The sequence below is a fragment of the Pristiophorus japonicus genome, chromosome 18 (genome assembly GCF_044704955.1).
Source record: "Pristiophorus japonicus isolate sPriJap1 chromosome 18, sPriJap1.hap1, whole genome shotgun sequence".
Lineage (NCBI taxonomy): Eukaryota > Metazoa > Chordata > Chondrichthyes > Pristiophoridae > Pristiophorus > Pristiophorus japonicus.
Genome location: NC_091994.1, coordinates 14161620 through 14184148, shown reverse-complemented (window position 1 = coordinate 14184148; position 22529 = coordinate 14161620). Strand labels below are relative to the sequence as shown.

The 22529-nt window shown below is 45.7% G+C and overlaps 1 protein-coding gene across 1 annotated transcript; it reads right to left on the bottom strand.

The window, feature by feature from the left end:
- Nucleotides 1-760: 760 nt before the first annotated feature.
- LOC139229152 (C2 calcium-dependent domain-containing protein 4C) lies at nucleotides 761-2104 on the bottom strand. Its single transcript, XM_070860814.1, has one exon. The coding sequence runs from the start codon at nucleotides 2102-2104 to the stop codon at nucleotides 761-763; it is 1344 nt and encodes a 447-aa protein (XP_070716915.1).
- Between the last annotated feature and the right edge of the window lie 20425 nt (nucleotides 2105-22529).

The following is a 22529-nucleotide window of genomic DNA, read 5'->3' as shown; positions in this document are numbered from 1 at the left end:
AAAAGTCGCAAAGTACAGCAGGACTCTGAGTCACAGGATGTGCCGAGCCACAGAATGTTTGTAGTATTCTCCGAACAAAAGGAAAGTCTTCACACTTTGATGCAGTATTGCTTTATGGTCGTCGTCAGTGTGCTAAATGGAGTGTGGATCAGGACCAGTGCAGGGAATCCCTCCCACTTTCCTCGCAATGCAACTTCAATTCTATCTTGGAAAAGCCTCTTCTGCCACTTAAGGCATTATGTCCTTTGTCTATAGTCACATCAGCTCCTTCAATGGTGACACTCATATTGATAATTATTTGGTCATTTTCACATTGCTGTTTGTGGGAGCTTGCTGTGCAAACTGGCTGCCACGTTTCCTACATTACATCACTTACTGCACTTCATAAAGTACTTAATTGGATGTAAAGCACTTTGGGACACTCAGTGGTCGTGAAAGGTGCTATATAAATGCAAGTTTTTCTTTCTTTTCTTTGATAAATAGGGTAAAAAACACATTAATTTTCTTCTGGGGGCCAAACCAACTACTACTAGACCTCTTCACTTCAAAGTGAAAGCAGTCAGAGTCACCCCTCCCTGAATTGGATTACAAATCATGCCTTTAGCTCTATAAATGCACATAATTTTCAACTGGCCAGATGATTTTCCCCCTCCCCCCCCCGAATTCATAGAAAATGAGCTAGAGAGTAGAGAGATTACCTTTGATCAGCTATCAATGGGAATCTGCCATATTGTCTCCAGATATGAGGAGCAAAGCACTATCAGAAGAAAGGTAGTAATAAGGACAATTTAAGTTCTTTCTCACCAAGTACAGCATCACGCTTGAGGGAGGAGGCTTTGTTTACCACCTTTAGCTTCAAAGCTGCCCTCTTAAACTCATCAAGAGGGAGCCCATCGAAAAAAAAATCTTCATTGAAAATGGGGTTTCGGCTGTTCTTGATGATGGTGCTTCGCTGTTTCTGAATCTTTCCAGGAGTCAGGTACAAAATCACACAACAGTTGATGCTTTTGTTGTCCAGTGTCTTGTCGTAAAGGTCTTCCGCGGTGATTATACGGATTCGAAGACGGGCGTTACTGCAATCATATTCAGCAGATAGCCGAATCGCACCCCCTTTGTTCAGGCGGATGGTGTGCTCTTTGAGCATGCGGTCTTGATAATGGAGCAAACTCAGCGGAAGAGCCCCCTGTGGGGCAGGGTGACCACCAGCAGGAGAAGTAGGGCACCTGATCCGTCTCGCGATATTGGGACTGGCATCCGTGGAGCTGCACTCATCCGTGGACAAGGAGCTGTTCCAGGTGAATGACTGCAGGGGTTTGCAGTGTTTGGCCAGATTTTCATGGCTGAACATCTTGAGGAGGGATGCACCCGAGACCGAGCGGGAAAGGAGGGGCGAGTTGAAAGGGGAGGATTCGACAGAGGAGGTGGTATCACTGTCCCCACCAGTGAAGTATCGGCAGGTGCTGGCCAGGGACAGACTGAACTCGGGCGGGTTGAGGTGTTGGGCTTCCCCATTGCCCTTGGGTGACCGTTTCCTTGGGGAATTAGGCGAGGTCACAGGACTCCCATGGTCAACATGGAAAAGTGACTCCTTGCGTCTGGTGTGAGGGCTTTCCATCAAAGTGGAAAAGCCATAGGAGGTCTGAGTCAATGGGATGTAAGGGAGAGACATGGCACTCTGTGACTGAGGGTCGTAATTGGTGTTGCCACCGGCTTCGTTCAGGTCATCAGAATTGGTGTCTTCGGCACTCTCGATCTGAATGATGTGGCGGTTGGCGACCTTCAGGAGGTTGCTGCTGGTGTGGTCACGGGAGGTTTTGGACTTCTGCCTGGGGCTGCCTTGCGGCTTCTTGGCCACCAGGATCTGCTCCGACGCCGAGGGCTTCAGGTGCGGCGACTTCTTCTGGCGGTTCTCGGTGTTCTCGGCGGCCGCTCCGTCGGCCGCGCTGTTCGGAAACTTGGGCGGGATGAAGAAGTCGGGGATCTTGTCCGGGGTCAGCACGTTGCTGAACAGGGAGACCTTGGGCTGCTTGTCTCTGCCGCTGGACTCCCCAGGGCGGCTCAAGTTGGTCTCAACGGTGCCTCGAATTTTATCGAAGAGCCACATCTTTGAGCAAAGGCGGTGGTTCAAATCTGGAAAGGAAGGAGATACACCCGTAAAAAAAATGAAAAACAAACTTTATAAAGTGATGAAATATTATAAATGAAAGATAAAATGATGTATCTTTGCGCTGGCTCAAATCTGGAAAGGAGATACATTGTGAAACCCATCCGAAAAAAAATGTAAAAACAAACTTTATAAATGTTACAAATAAAAGATACATTAATTGGATTTTTAAAAATCTCAATGTTTGAACTGATAAGGAAATATTCCTGTTTACAGACCTAAATGGCAATATATTTTTTTAATTATTTTTTTTTAAAGAAAACGCTGTCAGATCGGAGAACCTGTTCACAGTCGAATTCAAATTAACTTTTTTAAAGCAAAAATTCTCCATCGACTTATTTGCAACAAAGGTAAAGCGAACAAACTTCGCAGCTCCACGTGTAATAAGCTCCTAGCGACCCTGCAACAGTACAATATTCATTCTTCAAATAATATTTCCCGACATAATGCGCCTAACACTCTTACCCCTTGCTTTGTGTAGTTTCTCCCCAGTCCAATCAGTAAATGAACTTCGAAAAAAATATTTAAAGTTACCAAATCTCCAGCTGCGGACGTGACCCGGCGATGCTCTGCTGCAAGAAAAAAATATCTTGCAAATAAGAATGCACTTTGTTTTGAAAGAGGAAAGGCAATAGATCACTTACACCTCGGCCGTGTGGTTCTTTTGTTGCTGTTTTGTGAGGTCGCTCCGCTCCTCTGCGGTTACTATACTCCCCGAACGTCAACAGCTACGGTACTGACTCGCCTCTCTCTCCCTCTCTCTGCATCGTTTTAATCCGCCCGACCTGTCACTCAGGCTGCGGCAGCCAATCGGTGAGAGGCACCGCTTTGAGAATCAAGCTTTAACCTGATGGTGGTAGGTAACCAGAAACTGCTCACAGCATCAGTTGCTCGGCCCTGTGCTCTCATCACTTCATTTTAAAGTCAAGCATGTGTGCCCCCTTTTTAAACAACAACAACCTGTATTTATATAGCGCCTTTAACGTAGTGAAACATCCCAAGGCGCTTCACAGGAGCATTATCAGATTTTAAAAAATTAACACTGAGCCGCATAAGTAGAAATTAGCGCAGGTGACCAAAAGCTTGGTCAAAGAGGTATGTTTTAAAGAGCATCTTGAAGGAGGAAAGAGAGGTAGAGAGACGGAGAGGTTTAGGGAGAGAGTTCCAGAGCTTATGGGTCCAGGCAACAGAAGGCACCGCCGCCAGTGGTTGAGCAATTATAATCAGGAATGCTCAAGAGGGCAGAATTAGAGGAATGCAGACATCTGGGGCGGGGGGGGGGGGGGGTTGTGAGGCTGGAGGGGATTACATAGATAGGGAGGGGCGAGGTCATGGAGGGGTTTGAAAATAAGGATGAGAATTTTGAAATTGATGCGCTGCTGAACCGGACACAGCAACCAGACCCAATAGTTAAAGGGGCACAACAAATAAAGACTGTAAATTAACATCAATTTTAAAGGAACCTTAACAAATCAAATTAAAATGTTATTCCCCGGGGCAGGGTGATGATGCATTCTGGACGCCGCATGCTCCATCTCCAAGGACACCCCATGTGCGATCGAAGCAGACAAGCAGTCGGGTCGAACAACCCCTTCGACCGCCCGCTGCCTGGACCTGTTGATAGCCACCTTGGCCAGACCCAGGAGCAGTCCCACAAGGAGGCCCTCCCAGCCCTGTGCTGTGGTACCCTCGTTGTCAGAATGCAGTGTCTCCCCTCTTGCAATTATCTTTGCACTCAACATTATGAAATGATGGGCATTCGTCTCACCTCTCCACCAGTATTTCCTTGCCCCTTATCATGAACAGCACAGAAGGAGACCATTCGGCCCATCGAGCTCGTGGCGGCTCTCTGCAAGAGCACTTCAGTTCATCCCACTCCCCCGCCGTGTGCCTGTAGCCCTGCAATTTTTTTTTCCTTCAGGAAATTTCCTTTCGAAAGCCACATTTAAAAGGTACTTGGATGTACACTGGAAGTGCCGTAACCTGCAGGGTTACGGACCGAGAGCTGGAAAGTGGGATTAGGTTGGATAGCCTCTTGTTGGCCGGCATGGACACGATGGGCCGAAATGGCCTCCTTCCGTGCTGTAAACTTCTATGACTCTATGGTTCTTTTGCCAATCACCTTAACTCTGTGTCCTCTGGTTCTCGATCCTTCCACCAATGGGAACAGTTTTTCTCTATCTACTCTGTCTAGACTCCCTCATGATTTTGAACACATCTAACTAATTTTGAATGGCAGCACTAAACTAGCACAATTGTAACAGAAGGTGGATGTTGCTACCACAATGATGATTTGAGGCAAATAGTATAGGTGCCTTTAAAGGGAAGCTAGATAAACACATGAGGGAGAAAGGAATAGAGGATATGCTGACAGGGTGTGATGAAGTAAGGTGGGAGGAGGCACCTGTGGAGCATAAACACCTATTGGGCCAAATGACCTGTTTCTGTGCTGTAATTCTATGTACTAGAGTATCTCTTCAACACTCTCTTCAGCAAGCCAGCTTTTAATTTGACTTGGTTAAAAACTAAACGCAATTACTTTAATGGGTTAATAGCCTCTTTATACTTGGACTTTTTCTCTTTTATAGGCCTCCTTGTGGAGAATCAATTTCATCAACTGATAGTGAGAAGTTATTTTATTCATAAAACATTCGAAATATGTTAAATATTATGGGGAGTGAGCAGGAGAGTGTGATTAGATTAGGTGGCTCAGGTAGAGAAAACACCTGAACAGACTCGAGATGGATGGAATTGCATAGGGAAAGAAATCTGCCGTCCTTACCTGGTCTGGCCTATATGTGACTCCAAGCTCATTATCATCATAGGCAGTCCCTCGGAATTGAGGAAGACTTGCTTCCACTCTTAGCATGAGTTCTTAGGTGGCTGTACAGTCCAATACGAGAACCACAGTCTCTGTCACAGGCCGGACAGATAGTCGTTGAGGGAAAAGGAGGGCAGGGAGCCTGGTTTGCCGCACGCTCCTTCCGCTGCAAGCGCTTGATTTCTGCATGCTCTCGGCGACGATACTCGAGAAGCTCAGCACCCTCCCGAATGCACTTCCTCCACTTAGGGCGGTCTATGGCAAGGACTCCCTGGAGTTAGTGGGGATGTCGCACTTGATCAGGGAGGCTTTGAGGGTGTCCTTGCAATGTGGTTGACTCTTATCTGCCCTCTGAAATGGCCTAGCGAGCCACTCAGTTGTACCAAACTGGCAGATCATCACCACTTTCCCAAGGGGAGTTAGAGATTCCCTCTGCAACTGTATAGGGTATTGGTGAGGCCGCACCTGGAGTACTGCGTGCAGTTTTGGTCACCTTACTTAAGGAAGGATATACTAGCTTTGGAGGGGGTACAGAGACGATGCACTAGGCTGATTCCAGAGATGAGGGGGTTACCTTATGATGATAGATTGAGTAGACTGGGTCTTTACTCATTGGAGTTCAGAAGGATGAGGGGTGATCTTATAGAAACATTTAAAATAATGAAAGGGATAGACAAGATAGAGGCAGAGAGGTTGTTTCCACTGGTCGGGGAGACTAGAACTAGGGGAACAGCCTCAAAATACGGGGGAGCCAATTTAAAACCGAGTTGAGAAGGAATTTCTTCTCCCAGAGGGTTGTGAATCTGTGGAATTCTCTGCCCTAGGAAGCAGTTGAGGCTAGCTCATTGAATGTATTCAAGTCACAGATAGATAGATTTTTAACCAATAAGGGAATTAAGAGTTATGGGGAGCGGGCGGGTAAGTGGAGCTGAGTCCACGGCCAGATCAGCCATGATCTTGTTGAATGGCGGAACAGGCTCGAGGGGCTAGATGGCCTACTTCTGTTCCTAATTCTTATGTTCTTATGTTATTATGAGATGGGCAATAAATGAATTTTTTAAAAATCAGCATATGATGCAACATAACATCTCAGGAAAAGCAGGCAATGAGGTCCATTACCTGACCATGTACCAGGATTTGGAAAAAGCTCTGAGATGAAGCAAATTCCAGCTTCAACACAATTACTCATTATATTATTAATTAATTAATGCACAGATTCTGTTGCTCTCAAGATCAATGTGGTTCATTTCATTCATTGATTGAATGATCAAGCCTCATTAATTATGTTTGGATGTAGACAGTAATATATTTTCCTTCCGTATATAATATGAATTTTGTCTGGCTGTACATTTACATAATCTATTTCTTACCATATTTGTGTTTAGCATTATGAATTGAATATATAAATGTAATATTGTTTGGTTTTTCTAAAAAAATGACTTCGAAACAAGTAGCCATGGTGCAAAAATGTAGAGATTAAATTGAAGTCTATTCCAGTATCTATGTGAGTTGTCAAAAGGCAAGATTTTGTTAATTTCAACAAGTCTTTCATATTTCTTCTAAAGTTGTTCTTATGAAGGGTATTTGACCTTTTACAAATTGTTCATTGTATCTATGTTCAAGTGTATTATACTTCTGTATTTCCTGAACTTTTATGCTTTTTATTTATAGTTAGTTCTAAATAAATGCACGATTTGCCTTCATTTGTAAAATGTCAGTCAGTCTTTAATCTCCACCAGTTCGGTGAGTTTTGTGTAGTGTGAGAGACTGCGTTTAATCCAGTAAACCGATTAACACAAGTAATGTACTTGATCATCTTTGGGGTACAGATCTTTAATAAAGGCAGGTTATCAGAAGGAAGCAACTTCCAAGTCATGGGGAACAATGACTGCAATATGCAAATCACCATGATGTTGTTTTTTATTCGTTCACGGAATGTGGGTGTCATTGGCAAGGCCGGCATTTAGAAACATAGAAACATAGAAAATAGGTGCAGGAGTAGGCCATTCGGCCCTTCTAGCCTGCACCGCCATTCAATGAGTTCATGGCTGAACATTCAACTTCAGTACCCCATTCCTGCTTTCTCGCCATACCCCTTGATCCCCCTAGTAGTAAGGACCTCATCTAACTCCTTTTTGAATATATTTAGTGAATTGGCCTCAACAACTTTCTGTGGTAGAGAATTCCACAGGTTCACCACTCTCTGGGTGAAGAAGTTCCTCCGCATCTCGGTCCTAAATGGCTTACCCCTTATCCTTAGACTGTGACCCCTGGTTCTGGACTTCCCCAACATTGGGAACATTCTTCCTGCATCTAACCTGTCTAACCCCGTCAGAATTTTATATGTTTCTATGAGGTCCCCTCTCATTCTTCTGAACTCCAGTGAATACAAGCCCAGTTGATCCAGTCTTTCTTGATAGGTCAGTCCCGCCATCCCGGGAATCAGTCTGGTGAACCTTCGCTGCACTCCCTCAATAGCAAGAATGTCCTTCCTCAGGTTAGGAGACCAAAACTGTACACAATACTCCAGGTGTGGCCTCACCAATTCCCTGTACAACTGTAGCAACACCTCCCTGCCCCTGTACTCAAATCCCCTTGCTATGAAGGCCAACATGCCATTTGCTTTCTTAACCGCCTGCTGCACCTGCATGCCAACCTTCAATGACTGATGTACCATGACACCCAGGTCTCTTTGCACCTCCCCTTTTCCTAATCTGTCACCATTCAGATAATAGTCTGTCTCTCTGTTTTTACCACCAAAGTGGATAACCTCACATTTATCCACATTATACTTCATCTGCCATGCATTTGCCCACTCACCTAACCTATCCAAGTCGCTCTGCAGCCTCACAGCATCCTCCTCGCAGCTCACACTGCCACCCAACTTAGTGTCATCCGCAAATTTGGAGATACTACATTTAATCCCCTCATCTAAATCATTAATGTACAGTGTAAACAGCTGGGGCCCCAGCACAGAACCTTGCGGTACCCCACTAGTCACTGCCTGCCATTCTGAAAAGTACCCATTTACTCCTACTCTTTGCTTCCTGTCTGACAACCAGTTCTCAATCCATGTCAGTACACTACCCCCAATCCCATGTGCTCTAACTTTGCACATCAATCTCTTGTGTGGGACCTTGTCGAACGCCTTCTGAAAGTCCAAATATACCACATCAACTGGTTCTCCCTTATCCACTCTACTGGAAACATCCTCAAAAAATTCCAGAAGATTTGTCAAGCATGATTTCCCTTTCACAAATCCATGCTGACTTGGACCTATCATGTCACCTCTTTCCAAATGCACTGCTATGACATCCTTAATAATTGATTCCATCATTTTACCCACTACCGATGTCAGGCTGACCGGTCTATAATTCCCTGTTTTCTCTCTCCCTCCTTTTTTAAAAAGTGGGGTTACATTGGCTACCCTCCACTCCATAGGAACTGATCCAGAGTCAATGGAATGTTGGAAAATGACTGTCAACGCATCCACTATTTCCAAGGCCACCTCCTTAAATATTCTGGGATGCAGTCCATCAGGCCCTGGGGATTTATCGGCCTTCAATCCCATCAATTTCCCCAACACAATTTCCCGGCTAATAAGGATTTCCCTCAGTTCCTCCTCCTTACTAGACCCCCCCGACCCCTTTTATAACCGGAAGGTTGTTCGTGTCCTCCTTCGTGAATACCGAACCAAAGTACTTGTTCAATTGGTCCGCCATTTCTTTGTTCCCCGTTATGACTTCCCCTGATTCTGACTGCAGGGGACCTACGTTTGTCTTTACTAACCTTTTTCTCTTTACATATCTATAGAACCTTTTGCAATCCGTCTTAATGTTCCCTGCAAGCTTCTTCTCATACTCCATTTTCCCTGCCCTAATCAAACCCTTTGTCCTCCTCTGCTGAGTTCTAAATTTCTCCCAGTCCCCAGGTTCGCTGCTATTTCTGGCCAATTTGTATGCCACTTCCTTGGCTTTAATACTATCCCTGATTTCCCTTGATAGCCACGGTTGAGCCACCTTCCCTTTTTTATTTCTATGCCAGACAGGAATGTACAATTGTTGTAGTTCATCCATGTGGTCTCTAAATGTCTGCCATTGCCCATCCACAGTCAACCCCTTAAGTATCATTCGCCAATCCATCTCAGCCAATTCACGCCTCATACCTTCAAAGTTAGCCTTCTTTAAGTTCTGGACCATGGTCTCTGCATTAACTGTTTCATTCTTCATCCTAATGCAGAATTCCACCATATTATGGTCACTCTTCCCCAAGGGGCCTCGCACAACGAGATTGCTAATTAATCCTCTCTCATTACATAACACCCAGTCTAAGATGGCCTCCCCCCTAGTTGGTTCCTCGACATATTGGTCTAAAAAACCATCCCTTATGCACTCCAGAAAATCCTCCTCCACCGTATTGCTTCCAGTTTGGTTAGCCCAATCTATGTGCATATTAAAGTCACCCATTATAACTGCTGCACCTTTATTGCACGCACCCCTAATTTCCTGTTTGATGCCCTCCCCAACATCACTACTACTGTTTGGAGGTCTGTACACAACTCCCACTAACGTTTTTTGCCTTTTGGTGTTCTGCAGCTCTACCCATATAGATTCCACATCATCCAAGCTAATGTCCTTCCTAACTATTGCCTTAATCTCCTCCTTAACCAGCAATGCTACCCCACCTCCTTTTCCTTTTATTCTATCCTTCCTGAATGTTGAATACCCCTGGATGTTGAGTTCCCAGCCCTGCTCATCCTGGAGCCACGTCTCCGTAATCCCAATCACATCATATTTGTTAACATCTATTTGCACAGTTAATTCATCCACCTTATTGCGGATACTCCTTGCATTAAGACACAAAGCCTTTAGGCTTGTTTTTTTAACACCCTCTGTCCTTTTAGAATTTTGCTGTACAATGGCCCTTTTTGTTCTTTGCCTTGGGTTTCTCTGCCCTCCACTTTTCCTCATCTCCTTTCTGTCTTTTGTTTTTGCCTCCTTTTTGTTTCCCTCTATCTCCCTGCATTGGTTCCCATCCCCCTGCCATATTAGTTTAACTCCTCCCCAACAGCACTAGCAAACACTCCCCCGAGGACATTGGTTCCGATTCTGCCCAGGTGCAGACCGTCTGGATTGTACTGGTCCCACCTCCCCCAGAACCGGTTCCAATGCCCCAGGAATTTGAATCCCTCCCTGCTGCACCATTGCTCAAGCCACGTATTCATCTGAGCTATCCTGCGATTCCTACTCTGACTAGCACGTGGCACTGGTAGCAATCCCGAGATTACTACTTTTGAGGTCCTACTTTTTAATTTAGCTCCTAGCTCCTTAAATTCATTTCGTAGGAACTCATCCCTTTTTTTACCTATGTCATTGGTACCAACGTGCACCACGACAACTGGCTGTTCTCCCTCCCTTTTTAGAATGTCCTGCACCCGCTCCGAGACATCCTTGACCCTTGCACCAGGGAGGCAACATACCATCCTGGAGTCTCGGTTGCGGCCGCAGAAACGCCTATCTATTCCCCTTACTATTGAATCCCCTATCACTATCGCTCACCCACTCTTTTTCCTGCCCTCCTGTGCAACAGAGCCAGCCACGGTGCCATGAACTTGGCTGCTGCTGCCCACTCCTGATGAGTCATCCCCCTCAACAGCACTCAAAGCAGTGTATCTGTTTTGCAGCGGGATGACCACAGGGGACCCCTGCACTACCTTCCTTGCACTACTCTTCCTGCTGGTCTTCCATTCCCTCGCTGGCTGTGGACCCTTCTCCTGCGGTAAGACCAACTCGCTACACGTGATACTCACGTCATTCTCAGCATCGTGGATGCTCCAGAGTGAATCCACCTTCAGCTCCAACTCCGCAACGCGGACCGTCAGTAGCCGGAGGTGGACACACTTCCCGCACATGTAGTCGTCAGGGACACTGGTGTTGTCCCCGTGTTCCCACATGGTACAGGAGGAGCATATCACATGACCGAGCTGTCCTGCCATGACTTAACCCTTAGATACACTTAAATTGCCGACAACAATGTTAAAAGTTACTGACTAATAAAGAAAAAGAAAAACTACTCACCAATCAGCAGCCAATCACTTACCACGTTGGCTGTGACGTCACCTTTTGATTTCTTTCTACTTCTTTTTTGACTTCTCTCAGCTGGAGCTGCACCGGTACCCGGACTGCTGAGCCTTTTATAGGCCGCTGCCTCTCTCGACGCTCCCGGACTGCTGAGTCTTTTATAGGCCGCTGCCTCTCTCGACTCCCGCCTCTCTCGACGCTCCCGGACTGCTGAGCCTTTTATAGGCCGCTGCCTCTCTCGACTCCCGCCTCTCTCCTTTATTGCTACTGGCCCTTGTGAAGGTGTTGGTGAGCCGCATTCTTGAATCTCTGCAGTCTGTGTGCTATTGTTTGTAGCACTTTGGTGCAACTCAGAAGCCAGATAAGACTCAACCACATTGCTGTGGGTCTGGAGTCACATATAGGCCAGACCGGGTAAGCACAGCTGATTTCCTTAGCTAAAAAACATTAGTGAACTAGATGGGTTTTTATGACAATCCGATAATTTCATGGTCACCATTACTGATACTAGCTTTTTTTTTCTCAGAATTATTTAAGTAATGAATTTAAATTCCCCCAGCTGCCGTGGTGGGATTTGAACTCACGTCCCCGGATTAATTGTCTAGGCCTCTGGATTACTAGTCCAGTAACATAACCATGATGGCTGAAAACCATTCCCGAGAAGTACTGAGAAAGTAAGCAATCATATAAATAGCTGAAATTATAACAATCTTAAATAGTCCACATTGTGTTGAATTGCCGGCTAAACAAAATGGCACAATTCGTAATGCCACCAACAGGTGCTTGCAACCACTTTGTTTTAACTGCTGGATGTGATGAAAAAGCCCAGATCCTATTTCCAGGATAGAGATACCCACTGCTACCTTCTTTTAATCAAGCCGGTTTGTTCTCAGAAATGACGCACGCTGATTGGTGTGTAAATGAAATTGTTATGTATGTAATAACTCGATAGACTGAACAATGTAAACTATCACAGCTACAAACTTGGCTCTGCTTTATTAGGGCCCAAAGTGCTTACATTACATGATGGCTTGCCTTTTATACCTGGGTCACACTCACGTGCGTACAGCCCAATGACCTCCGACAGTGGCACCACCTGGTGGCTAGTAACCCCAAGCATACATACATGATAGAAACAATACTACTATGGTGCAGTGAGGGATTCTCTTTGAGGTTGGGACAGAGTTGGGGAGGGTGTGTGGGGTGGGGGGAGGGGGAATGGGAATTTGACTCTGCTGGAGCTGACCTGGGAGCGCGTGATGCCCAAATTTTAAGGTGTTCCATTTCCAGCCATTTTTCCAGGTAAAAGAATTATAAAAAGTCCGTGCAGTGTGGATAGTGACTCTGTCCCAGATTAAAGGTGCTGGTAATCTGTTCTCGCTCATTCCTGATTCGCATTATGTGGAGAAGTGGCTGCCAAAATGTATTATGCAAAAAGCTTTTCTTTGGCTTGTTTGCCATATTTTCTAGACAAAACAATACAATTGGCATTAACAATTATGTTGCTTTCTCTGCCGGCATCACTTTGAAAATAATCCACGGTTGTTTCGGGTTTTCTTGCTCGCCAGGCACCAAGTTAAATGTTGCTACAAATATGTAAGCCAAGCTTCATGCAGTGGGTAAAATAAAAATAACAACTGCTTCCTGTCATCATACTTTCTTGCGTTTGCTGACCTACATTGGCTCCCAGTTAAGCAACGTCTCGATTTTAAAATTCTCATCCTTGTTTTCAAATCCCTCCATGGCCTTGCCCCTCCCTATCTCTGTAATCTCATCCAGCTCCACAACCCCCCTAGAACTCTGCGCTCCACCTAATCTGGCCTTTCTGGCATCCCCGATTTTAGTTGATCCACCATCGGCAGCCGTGCCTTCTGCTGCTGAGGTCCTAAGCTCTGCAATTCTCTCCCTAAATCTCTCCGCCTCTCCACTTCTCTTGCCTCCTTTAAGACGCTCCTTCAAACCTACCTCTTTGATCAAGCTTTTGGTCACCTGCCCTAACAACTCCTTATATGGCTTGGTGTCAAATTTGGTTTGTCTTTTGATAACAGTCCTGTGAAGCACCTTGGAATGTTTTTTACATTAAAGGCTCTATATAAATATAAGTTGTTGTTGTTGTGTCTGCCCTCTCCCAAGCATTGCTATACATGGAGGATTTTATAAGAATATAAGAACATAAGCAATAGAAGCAGGAGTAGGCTATTCGGCCCCTCGACTGAGCCATTCAAGAAGACCACGGCTGATCTTCTACCTCTACTCCACCTTCCTGTCCTATCCCCATATCCTTGATTTTATATTAAAGTGGCCTTTATTGCAAAGGGGAATGGAGTATAAAAGCAGGGAAGCCTTACTACAGCTATATACGGTATTGGTGAGGCCACACTTGGAATACTGCGTGCAGTTTTGGTTTCCATATTTCCGAAAGGATATACTTGCTTTGGAGGCAGCTCAGAGAAGGTTCACTAGGTTGAATCCGGGGATGAGGGGGTTGACTTATGAGGAAAGGTTGAGTAGGTTGGGCCTCTACTCATTGGAATTCAGAAGAATGAGAGGTGATCTTATCGAAACGTATAAGATTATGAGGTGGCTTGACAAGGTGGATGCAGAGAGGATGTTCCCACTGATAGGGGAGACGAGAACTAGAGGGCATGATCTTAGAATAAGAGGCCGCCCATTTAAAACAGAGATGAGGAGAAATTTCTTCTCTCAGAGGGTTGTAAATCTGTGGAATTAGCTGCCTCAGAGAGCTGTGGAAGCTGGAACATTGAATAAATTTAAGACAGAAATAGACAGTTTCTTAAACGATAAGGGGTTATGGGGAGTGGGCGGGGAAGTGGAGCTGAGTCCATTATCAGATCAGCCATGATCCTATTGAATGACAAAGCAGGCTCGAGGGGCCGCATGCCTACTCCTGTTCCTATTTCTTATGTTCTTATGTTCTTATGAATCTGTAATGATTTTAAATATAGGATTTAAATAGCAACTGGTTCTTGTGCTCAGTCTTATATACATTAAGAAAAACAGATTAATCATGGCCATGGGTGTTCTCCTTGCCACAGCAGGCAAATAGCTTCTGGCGCAAGAAAAATAGCTTCGCGATTTGTAAGGAAATTACAATGAACACTGAAACAGAAGTAATGCATGGTTATATCACTGATAGCTAATTTCTAATGGTTGGATGTTACACCTTTCATCCTGGATCAACTGTGCTAGCTTCCGACTCGTGATGGTGTAGGCAAATCTTTTGACTGTATCCCAGGAGACAATGCAATGGTACCCATACATGCTCTATTTCTCTCACAAGATGTGGAGGGACTAGAGAGAATGGTATTGTTCTCCTTAGAGCAGAGAAGGTTAAGGAGTCCATCAATTGTGACTTGCCTCTCCTGGAGCAAGCCAAACACCTGATTGGGTAACAATAACAACAACAACTTGTATTTACATCATCTTCTTCTTAGGCAGTCCCCCGGAATCGAGGATGACTTGCTTCCACACGAATATGAGTCCTAAGGTGAATGAGAGTCCAATGCGGGATCTACAGACTGTCACAGGTTGGGCAGCTGCTGGTTGAAGGGACAGATGGATGGGGTGCTTGGTTTGTCGTTACGCTCCTTCCGAAGAGACGCGAGGTGTTCACCGTCTTCTCAGATGTTTCTCCTCCACTTTGAGCGGTCTTGGGCCAAGGATTCCCAAGAGTCAGTGGGGATGTTACATTTTTTCAAGGAGGCTTTGAGGGTGCCGTATGCCTGATAAAAGTCTCCCGAAACAAGCACTCTACTCTGAGCACGCCATGGCAAGCAAAACCCAGAAGGGCAGAGAAAACGCAACAAAGACACCCTCAACGCCTCCTTGAAAAAATGTATTTATATAGCATCTTAAACATAGTGAACCATCCCAAGACGCTTCACAGGGGTATTATGAGATAAAAATTTGATACCAAGCCGCATAAGTGGAAATTAGCACAGGTGACCAAAAGCTTGGTCAAAGAGGTAGGTTTTAAGGAGTGTCTTGAAGGAGGAAAGAGAGTTAGCGAGGCGGAGAGGTTTAGGCGGGGAGTTCCAGAGCTCAGGGGCCCAGGCAACAGAAGGCACGGCCACCAATGGTTGAGCAATTATAATCAGGGATGCTCAAGAGGACAGAATTAGAGGAGCGCAGACATCTCGGGGGGGTTGTGGGGCTGGAGGAGATTACAGAGATAGGGAGGGGTGAGGCCATGGAGGGGTTTGAAAATAAGGATGAGAATTTTGAAATTGAGGCGTTGCTGAACCGGACACCAACAACCGGACCCAATAATTAGTACAGGTGACCAAAAGCTTGGTCAAAGAGGTAGGTTTTAAGGAGCGTCTTGAAGAAGGAAAGAGAGGCAGAGAGGCGGAGAGGTGTAGGCAGCGAGTTCCAGAGCTTGGGGCCTAGGCAACAGAAGGTATGGAAAACAATGGTTGAGTGATTATAATCTGGGATACTCAAGAAGGCAGAATTAGAGGAGCGCAGATATATCAGGGGGTTGTGGGGCTGGAGGAGATTACAGAGATAGGGAGGGGCGAGACCATGGAGAGTCTTGAAAATAAGGAAGAGAATTTTGAAATCGAGGCGTTGCTTAGCCGAAAACCAATGTAGGTCAATGAGCACAGGTGTGATGGGTGACCGGGCTTTGGTGCGAGTTAGGACATGGGCAGCCGAGTTTTGGATCACCTCAGGTTTATTTAGGGTAGAATGCGGAAGGTCAGGCAGGAATACATTGGAGTAGTCAAATCTAGAAGTAACAAAAGCATGGATGAGGGCTTCAGCAGCGGATGAACTGAGGCAAGGGTGGAGATGGGTGATGTTACGGAGGTGGAAATAGGCGGTCTTAGTTATGCTGTGGATATGTGGTTGAAAGCTCATTTCGGGGTCAAATATGACACCAAGGTTGCAAACAGTATGGTTCAGCCTCAGACAGAAGTTGGGGAGAGGGATGGAGTCAGTGGCTAGAGAACAGAGTTTGTCGGGGGGGGACCGAAAATAATGGCTTCGGTCTTCCCAATATTCAATTAGAGAAAATTTCTGCTCATCCAGAACTGGATGTTGGACAATCAGTCTGGCAGTTTAGAGACTCTGGAGGGGTCAAGAGAAGTGGTAGTGAGGTAGAGCTGGGTGTCATCAGCGTACATGTGGAAACTGAGGCTGTGCTTCCGGATGATGACGCCAAGGGGCAACATGTAGATGAGAAATAGGAGGGGGACAAGGACAGATCCTTAGGGGACACCAGAGGTAATGATGCGGGGGCGGGAAGAGAAGCCATTGCAGGTGATTCTCTGGCTACGATTAGATAGATAAGAATGGAACCAGGCGAGTGCAGTCCCACCCAGCTGGACCACGGTGGAGAGGCATTGGAGAAGGATGGAGTGGTCAACCATGTCAAAGGCTGCAGACAAGTCAAGAAGGATGAGTGTAGAGCTAACTATAGAAGAACCATAAATCCATAGAAGTTTACAGTGCAGAAGGAGGCCATTCTGCCCATCATGCCTGTGCTGTCTCTTTGCCAGTGTAATCTGAAACATCTTGTCAACGACACCCATATCCGAGAATAAATACAATAAAATCTTGGAGCATTTCTTATATTATGTTAGAAAGATTCTTTAGAAGTGAAGATTGATGTTCTTATTTTAGTTAGGTGATAATACCAGATCACAACAAAGTGCTCTTGAAGCCATAAAAGGAACGACAGCGGCGGCCATGGGCAGCGTGGCGACATACGACTGCAAGGTACAGCGCGAGCTGGTGCAAGAGGGCGACGGCAGCGAAGAGAGACGTCATCAAGGTCCAGGTCACTGATTGAAGCGTGGGCAGGTACAGCAGGAGCGGCGAGGTTGGGACAAAGGAGCGGAGAGAGATTATAGAGGGACGTGATCGGGGCCCAGGAGAGGCGTGTGTTCGGGGCCAGCAGAGGCGTGAGCCCAGGGGCAGCACGGGCCAGCCGACACTGCGATATGTGTGCGCACTAGGGCCGTGCAGTAGAGCAGGTCTCCAGTCGTCTTGGGTAATCCTTGCCACTGGAACAAGACAAAGCTCTGTGAAGCCCGTGTGGTGGCTGGTGTGCAACGCCCACCACACATTAAAAAAATCCACACACAGGCATCTTCCACCCTACACTATGTAGTTCAGGACCTGGAATATCATCATCATCATCATCAAGTCTTCCTCAGAATCGAGGAAAACTTGCTTCCACTCTAAAAATGAGTCCTCAGGTGGCTGAACTGTCCAATACGAGAACCAACAGATCGTCGTTGAGAGAAAGGGAGGGTGGGACAGGTTTGCCACATGCTCTTTCCGCTGCCTGCGCTTGATTTCTGCATGCTCTTGGCGATGAGACTCGAGGTGCTCAGTACCCTCCCGGATGCACTTCCTCCACTTAGGGCAGTCTTTGGCCAGGGATTCCCAGGTGTCAGTGGGAAAGATCTCATCAATGATACCCATATCCGAGAATAAATACAATAGAATCTTGGAGCATTTCTTATATTATGTAAGAAAGATTCTTTAGAAGTGAAGGTTGACGTTCTTATTTTAGTGAGAAGTGATAATACCAGATCACAGCAAAGTTCTCTTGAAGTGTGCCAATGACTGGTGAGGGTGTTCTCGGGTCAAAGGTGATGTATCTGACATCACCACCTTGATCAACTGGTCTCCTTTTTTTTTTTAAATTCGTAGCCAATCGTTCCAATTCTTTGTCAAATCACAAACGCCAGAGGTCACCTTGCACATGCCAAGGATCACTCTGCGCCAATGCTCTTAGCCAAAAGGCCTAGAGCCACTGCACCATTCCTGGAAGTACTGCAATACCAGGTTCGTGCCATGGAGGTGGATGGGTCAGGTCCCCCACACACCTCCGTGGAGGTGGATGGGTCAAACCTCCCCACCCACCTCCTGTTTCCAAAAATGCAAGCATATACCTTCCTGACCAGGGAGAAACCACCCGGAGGTCATGGTGGCTGGTCAGAAATGGTACTACACTTGATCTTATGGTTTGCAGCTAGCATCTAATCAGAAGCTGCATGCTCAGCGGAGTGGAGCAATCATGGGACACATTTTTCCGGTTTTTCAAACTCTTTAAAAAAAATTCTTGTCAGCTATGCAATGCTTCAGCTAGCAGTTCAACTAAGAAATTACGGAGATGATAACAGATCGTGAACATTGTACTTGACGCAAACCGATGATAGGTGACGTCAAGCAAAGTCCAATCTTTCCTGAACTATTACGAGCATGACACAAATGGAGGGCACCACTAATAAAATGACAGACAGTCCGTACAAACCAAAAACAAGGCACTGTTGCATTGCAGCCTGCAGGTGAGGCTCTTGGGTGCAGCTTCACCCTTAAAAGTCAATATCCAATACCTTTTAAACAACCACCTGTCAGGTTTAAGGAATTCGATCAACAGTAACTTGCATTTATATAGCACCTTTAACTTAGTAAAATGTCCCAAGGTGCTTCAAGGGAGCGTTATCAAACAAAATTTGACACCGAATCACATAAGGAGATATTAGGACAGGCGACCAAAAGCTTAATCAAAGAGGTAGGTTTTAAGGAGCCTTAAAAAGAAGGAGAGAGGCAGGGAGGGTTAGGCAAGGATTTCCATAGCCTAGGGAAAGCAATGTCATCAATGGTGGAGCGATTAAAATTGGGGATGCGCAAGAGGCCAGAATTGGAGGAGGGTTCTCTGAGGGTTATATGGCCAGAGGAGGTTACAGAGATAGGAAGGGGCAAGGCCATGGAGGGACTTGAAAACAAGGATGAGAATTTTAAAATCAAGGCATTGCTGGACTGGGAGCCAATGTAGGTCAGCGAGCACAGGGGTGATGGGTGAATGGGACTTGGTGCGAGTTCAGATACGGGCAGCAGAGATTTGGATGAATTCAAGTTTATGGAGGGTGGAAGGGGAAGATGGGCGACAGCTTCCAGCTGGCCCAGAAAAACGAAAATTGCAATATTAAAACTACACACATCTCCAAATAAGAACATGAGATAACACTGGTGACTCGTCCTAGGTTGGTTTGCTTCATTCAGCCATGTAGACTTAACTCAGTTAATTGGTTCATTTATCCCTCAACGAACAACCTTAAAAACAGATAATACAGTTCTGGTCTTTATCACGTTGTTGCTTGTGAGAGCTTGCTGTGCGCAAATTGCTGTTGTGTTTCCCACGTTATAACAGTACTTCAAAAAGTACTTCATTGAACTTAATGTGCTTTGGGAAATCCTGAGGTCATGAAAGGTGTTATATAAATACAAATCTTTACGTAGGATATACGACACAGAAACAGGCCATTCGGCCTAACCAGTCCATGCCGGCATTTATACTCCACTCAAATCTCCTCCCATCTTTCCTCATCTAAAGCTATCAGCATAATCCTCTATTTCCTTCTCCCTCATATCCTTGTCTAGCCTCCCCTTAAATGCATCTGTACTATTTCTTTAAGAAAGATCCCCTGGGCTGATTGTGTACGAGATAGCCTCCCACCATAACTCAGGTCGGTAATTGGAGGGTGGGCTGGTACAGCAGGAGCGGCGAGAGATCGTGGAGTGATGTGATCGGGGCCCAGGAGAGGCGTGAGTTCGGGGCCCAGAAGAGGCGAGGGCCCAGGGGCAGCACGGGCCTGCCCACACTGACAATATGTGTGTGCACTAGGTCCGTGCAGCAGAGCTGGTCTCCAGTTGTCTTGGTTAATCCTTGCCACTGGACCAAGACCTAGTTCTGTCAAGCCCGTGTGATGGCTGGTGTGCAACGGCCACCACACGTTAAAAAAATCCATGCACAGGCATCTTCCGTCCTTCAACATGTAATTCTGGATCTGGAATATTAGGTCTTTCATTGAAACACCTATGAACTCATCCCTTTTTGGCATGGAAGCAAGTCATCCTCGATACGAGGGACTGCCTATGATGATGATGATCCTCCCAGTAAGAGTCCGTTCCCGTTTGACTTTACCAATTTAAGGAATGCATTTCTCAATTGCCTGAGCAGGCACTGTGCTAATATTTTTAAGTCTGCATTAACAGAGTTAATGGGTTTGTAATTAGATAGGGAAATGGAGATTTGTCATACAATGCTCTAATAAAGTAAAAAGACATGCACTGTCTGATTTTTCATGCTCTAATGGGTTCCAGGATTGTTTATAAGTGGCATAAAGTTAAGAGCGTTCCCAATTACCCCATTGCCAGCAGGGCAATAATCTCAATCCTCATTAGTGATTAGCAGGCAGCCTGGCCCATCAGCGGCAACAACAATTTACAGATATACAAGAGGAGATTTTCCGACACGGCACTGGCGGTGCACAGCCTCACCCGCCGGGAACACTTACAAGGAAACCACCCTAATCATCTCACGTGCCGTATTAGACTGTATTGTTAATTACATTTTTTTTCTGGGATAGTTCTTTGCCATCACTCTGGAGTCTGAAGCGTGAAACCGATCTAATAGTGAATGTGTCCGCTGACAGCACTGGCTATTTAACAGCCATGTGTGTAGCACATTTTAAATCACATGGTCGTGGTCAGTTCCCAAAGAAAAATTCTGGCACAGTCGCATAGCGGTTATGTTACTGGACCGGTAATCCGGAGCCGTGAGTTCAAATCCCACCCTGGCAACTGGGGGAATTTAAATTCAGTTAATTAAATAAATCTGGAATTAAAAAACTAGGATCAGTAATGGTGACTATGAAATTACCAGATTGTTGTGAAAACCCATCTGGTTCACTAATGTCCTTTAGGGAAGGGAACCAGCTGTCACCCTTACCCGGTCTGGCCTACACGTGACTCCAGACCCACAGCAATGTGCTTGGCTCTTAACTGCCCTCTGAAATGTCCTAGCAAGCCACTCAGCTATACCAAAACCGCTACGACAGCCAAGGCTTCTTCAGCAGCACCTCCCAAACCCGCAACCTCCATCAGCTCGAAGGACAAGGGCAGCAGGTGCATGGGAACACCACCACCCCCACGTTCCTCTCCTAGTTACACACCATCCTGACTTGGAAATATATCGCCACTGGATTAAAATCCTGGAACTCCCTCCCTAACAGCACTGTGGGAGTACCTTCACCACACGGACTGCAGCGGTTCAAGAAGGTGGCTCACCACCACCTTCTCGAGGGCAATTAGGGATGGGCAATAAATGATTCCAGCGACGCCCACATCCCATGAACGAATAAAAAAAATTGTTAAATGCCTCCATTTTACAAACTAACATTAATCATTGGTTCAAAAGCAAAATACTGCGGATGCTGGAATCTGAAATAAAAACAGAAAACGCTGGAAATCTCAGCGGGTCAGGCAGCATCTGTGGAGAGAGAAACAGAGTTAAGGTTTCGGGTCTGTGACCCTTCGTCAGGACTGGAAAACTTCGAGATATAACAGATTCTTAAAGAAATGCAGGGACAGTGAAAGGGAGAGGGGAGGAAAGAACTGTTTCTCTCCACAGATGCTGCCTGACCTGCTGGGATTTTAAGCATTTTCTGTTTTTATTCAACATTGGTTATTGCTTTAATAATTTAGGCATTATAAACCGAGGATGAAACATAGAAAATAGGTGCAGGAATAGGCCATTCAGCCCTTCGAGCCTGCACCACCATTCAATAAGATCATGGCTGATCATTCACCTCAGTACCTCTTTCCTGCTTTCTCTCCATACCCCTTGATCCCTTTAGCCGTAAGGGCCACGTCTAACTCCCTTTTGAATATATTTAACGAACATCAACAACTCTCTGCGGTAGAGAATTCCACAGGTTAACAAGTCTCTGAGTGACACGTGATCCTGCTCTTGATTTATTAACTGTGTATGTGGCACATTCGACCAGGCAAATTTATTGTTTCTATAGGAAAAAAAAGTGGCAGTGACATTTAAAGTGCTATAATTTGCTGTACGCTTTGACATAAGGGTAGGGTGTACTTGTTAGATGCAAGAAACAACCTCTGGCAAGTAGGCATTGTCTCACTGGAGGTCAGCTCCTCGAATACTGAGTTGCTCATTTTCTCTACGCACACTTGCACATGAATCCGCACGTGGATTAGCTATTTTATTTTCAGATATGTCCAAGAGAAAACAATTATGACTAGAGCACTTCAAATCTGTAAATCTGTTTGTGCACATCTTGTACATTTCATGTGTGTCAGTATATAACATACAGATTAAAAGTTACACCTCTGTGCTCCCAGCACAGACCAGGCGTGCACAAGGTACTAATTTAGTTTCACCAGGAGCGCGGTAGAGGTTCGTTATACGCCCAACAAAATCAATGAAAAGCAAAATCAGGCGGGGTGTGTAACGGGCGTCTGATCCGCCACTTCTAATTTTGTGCCCCCCATCAAAGTTGAATTTTATCCCCCCCCCCCCACCACCCATCCCTATTGGACTCTTCCAGCCCACAGTTTTCCATCCAGAAAGACTGGGGAAACTGACTGGTGCGGTGTGGCTGACACTGGCCTTTCACTTCTT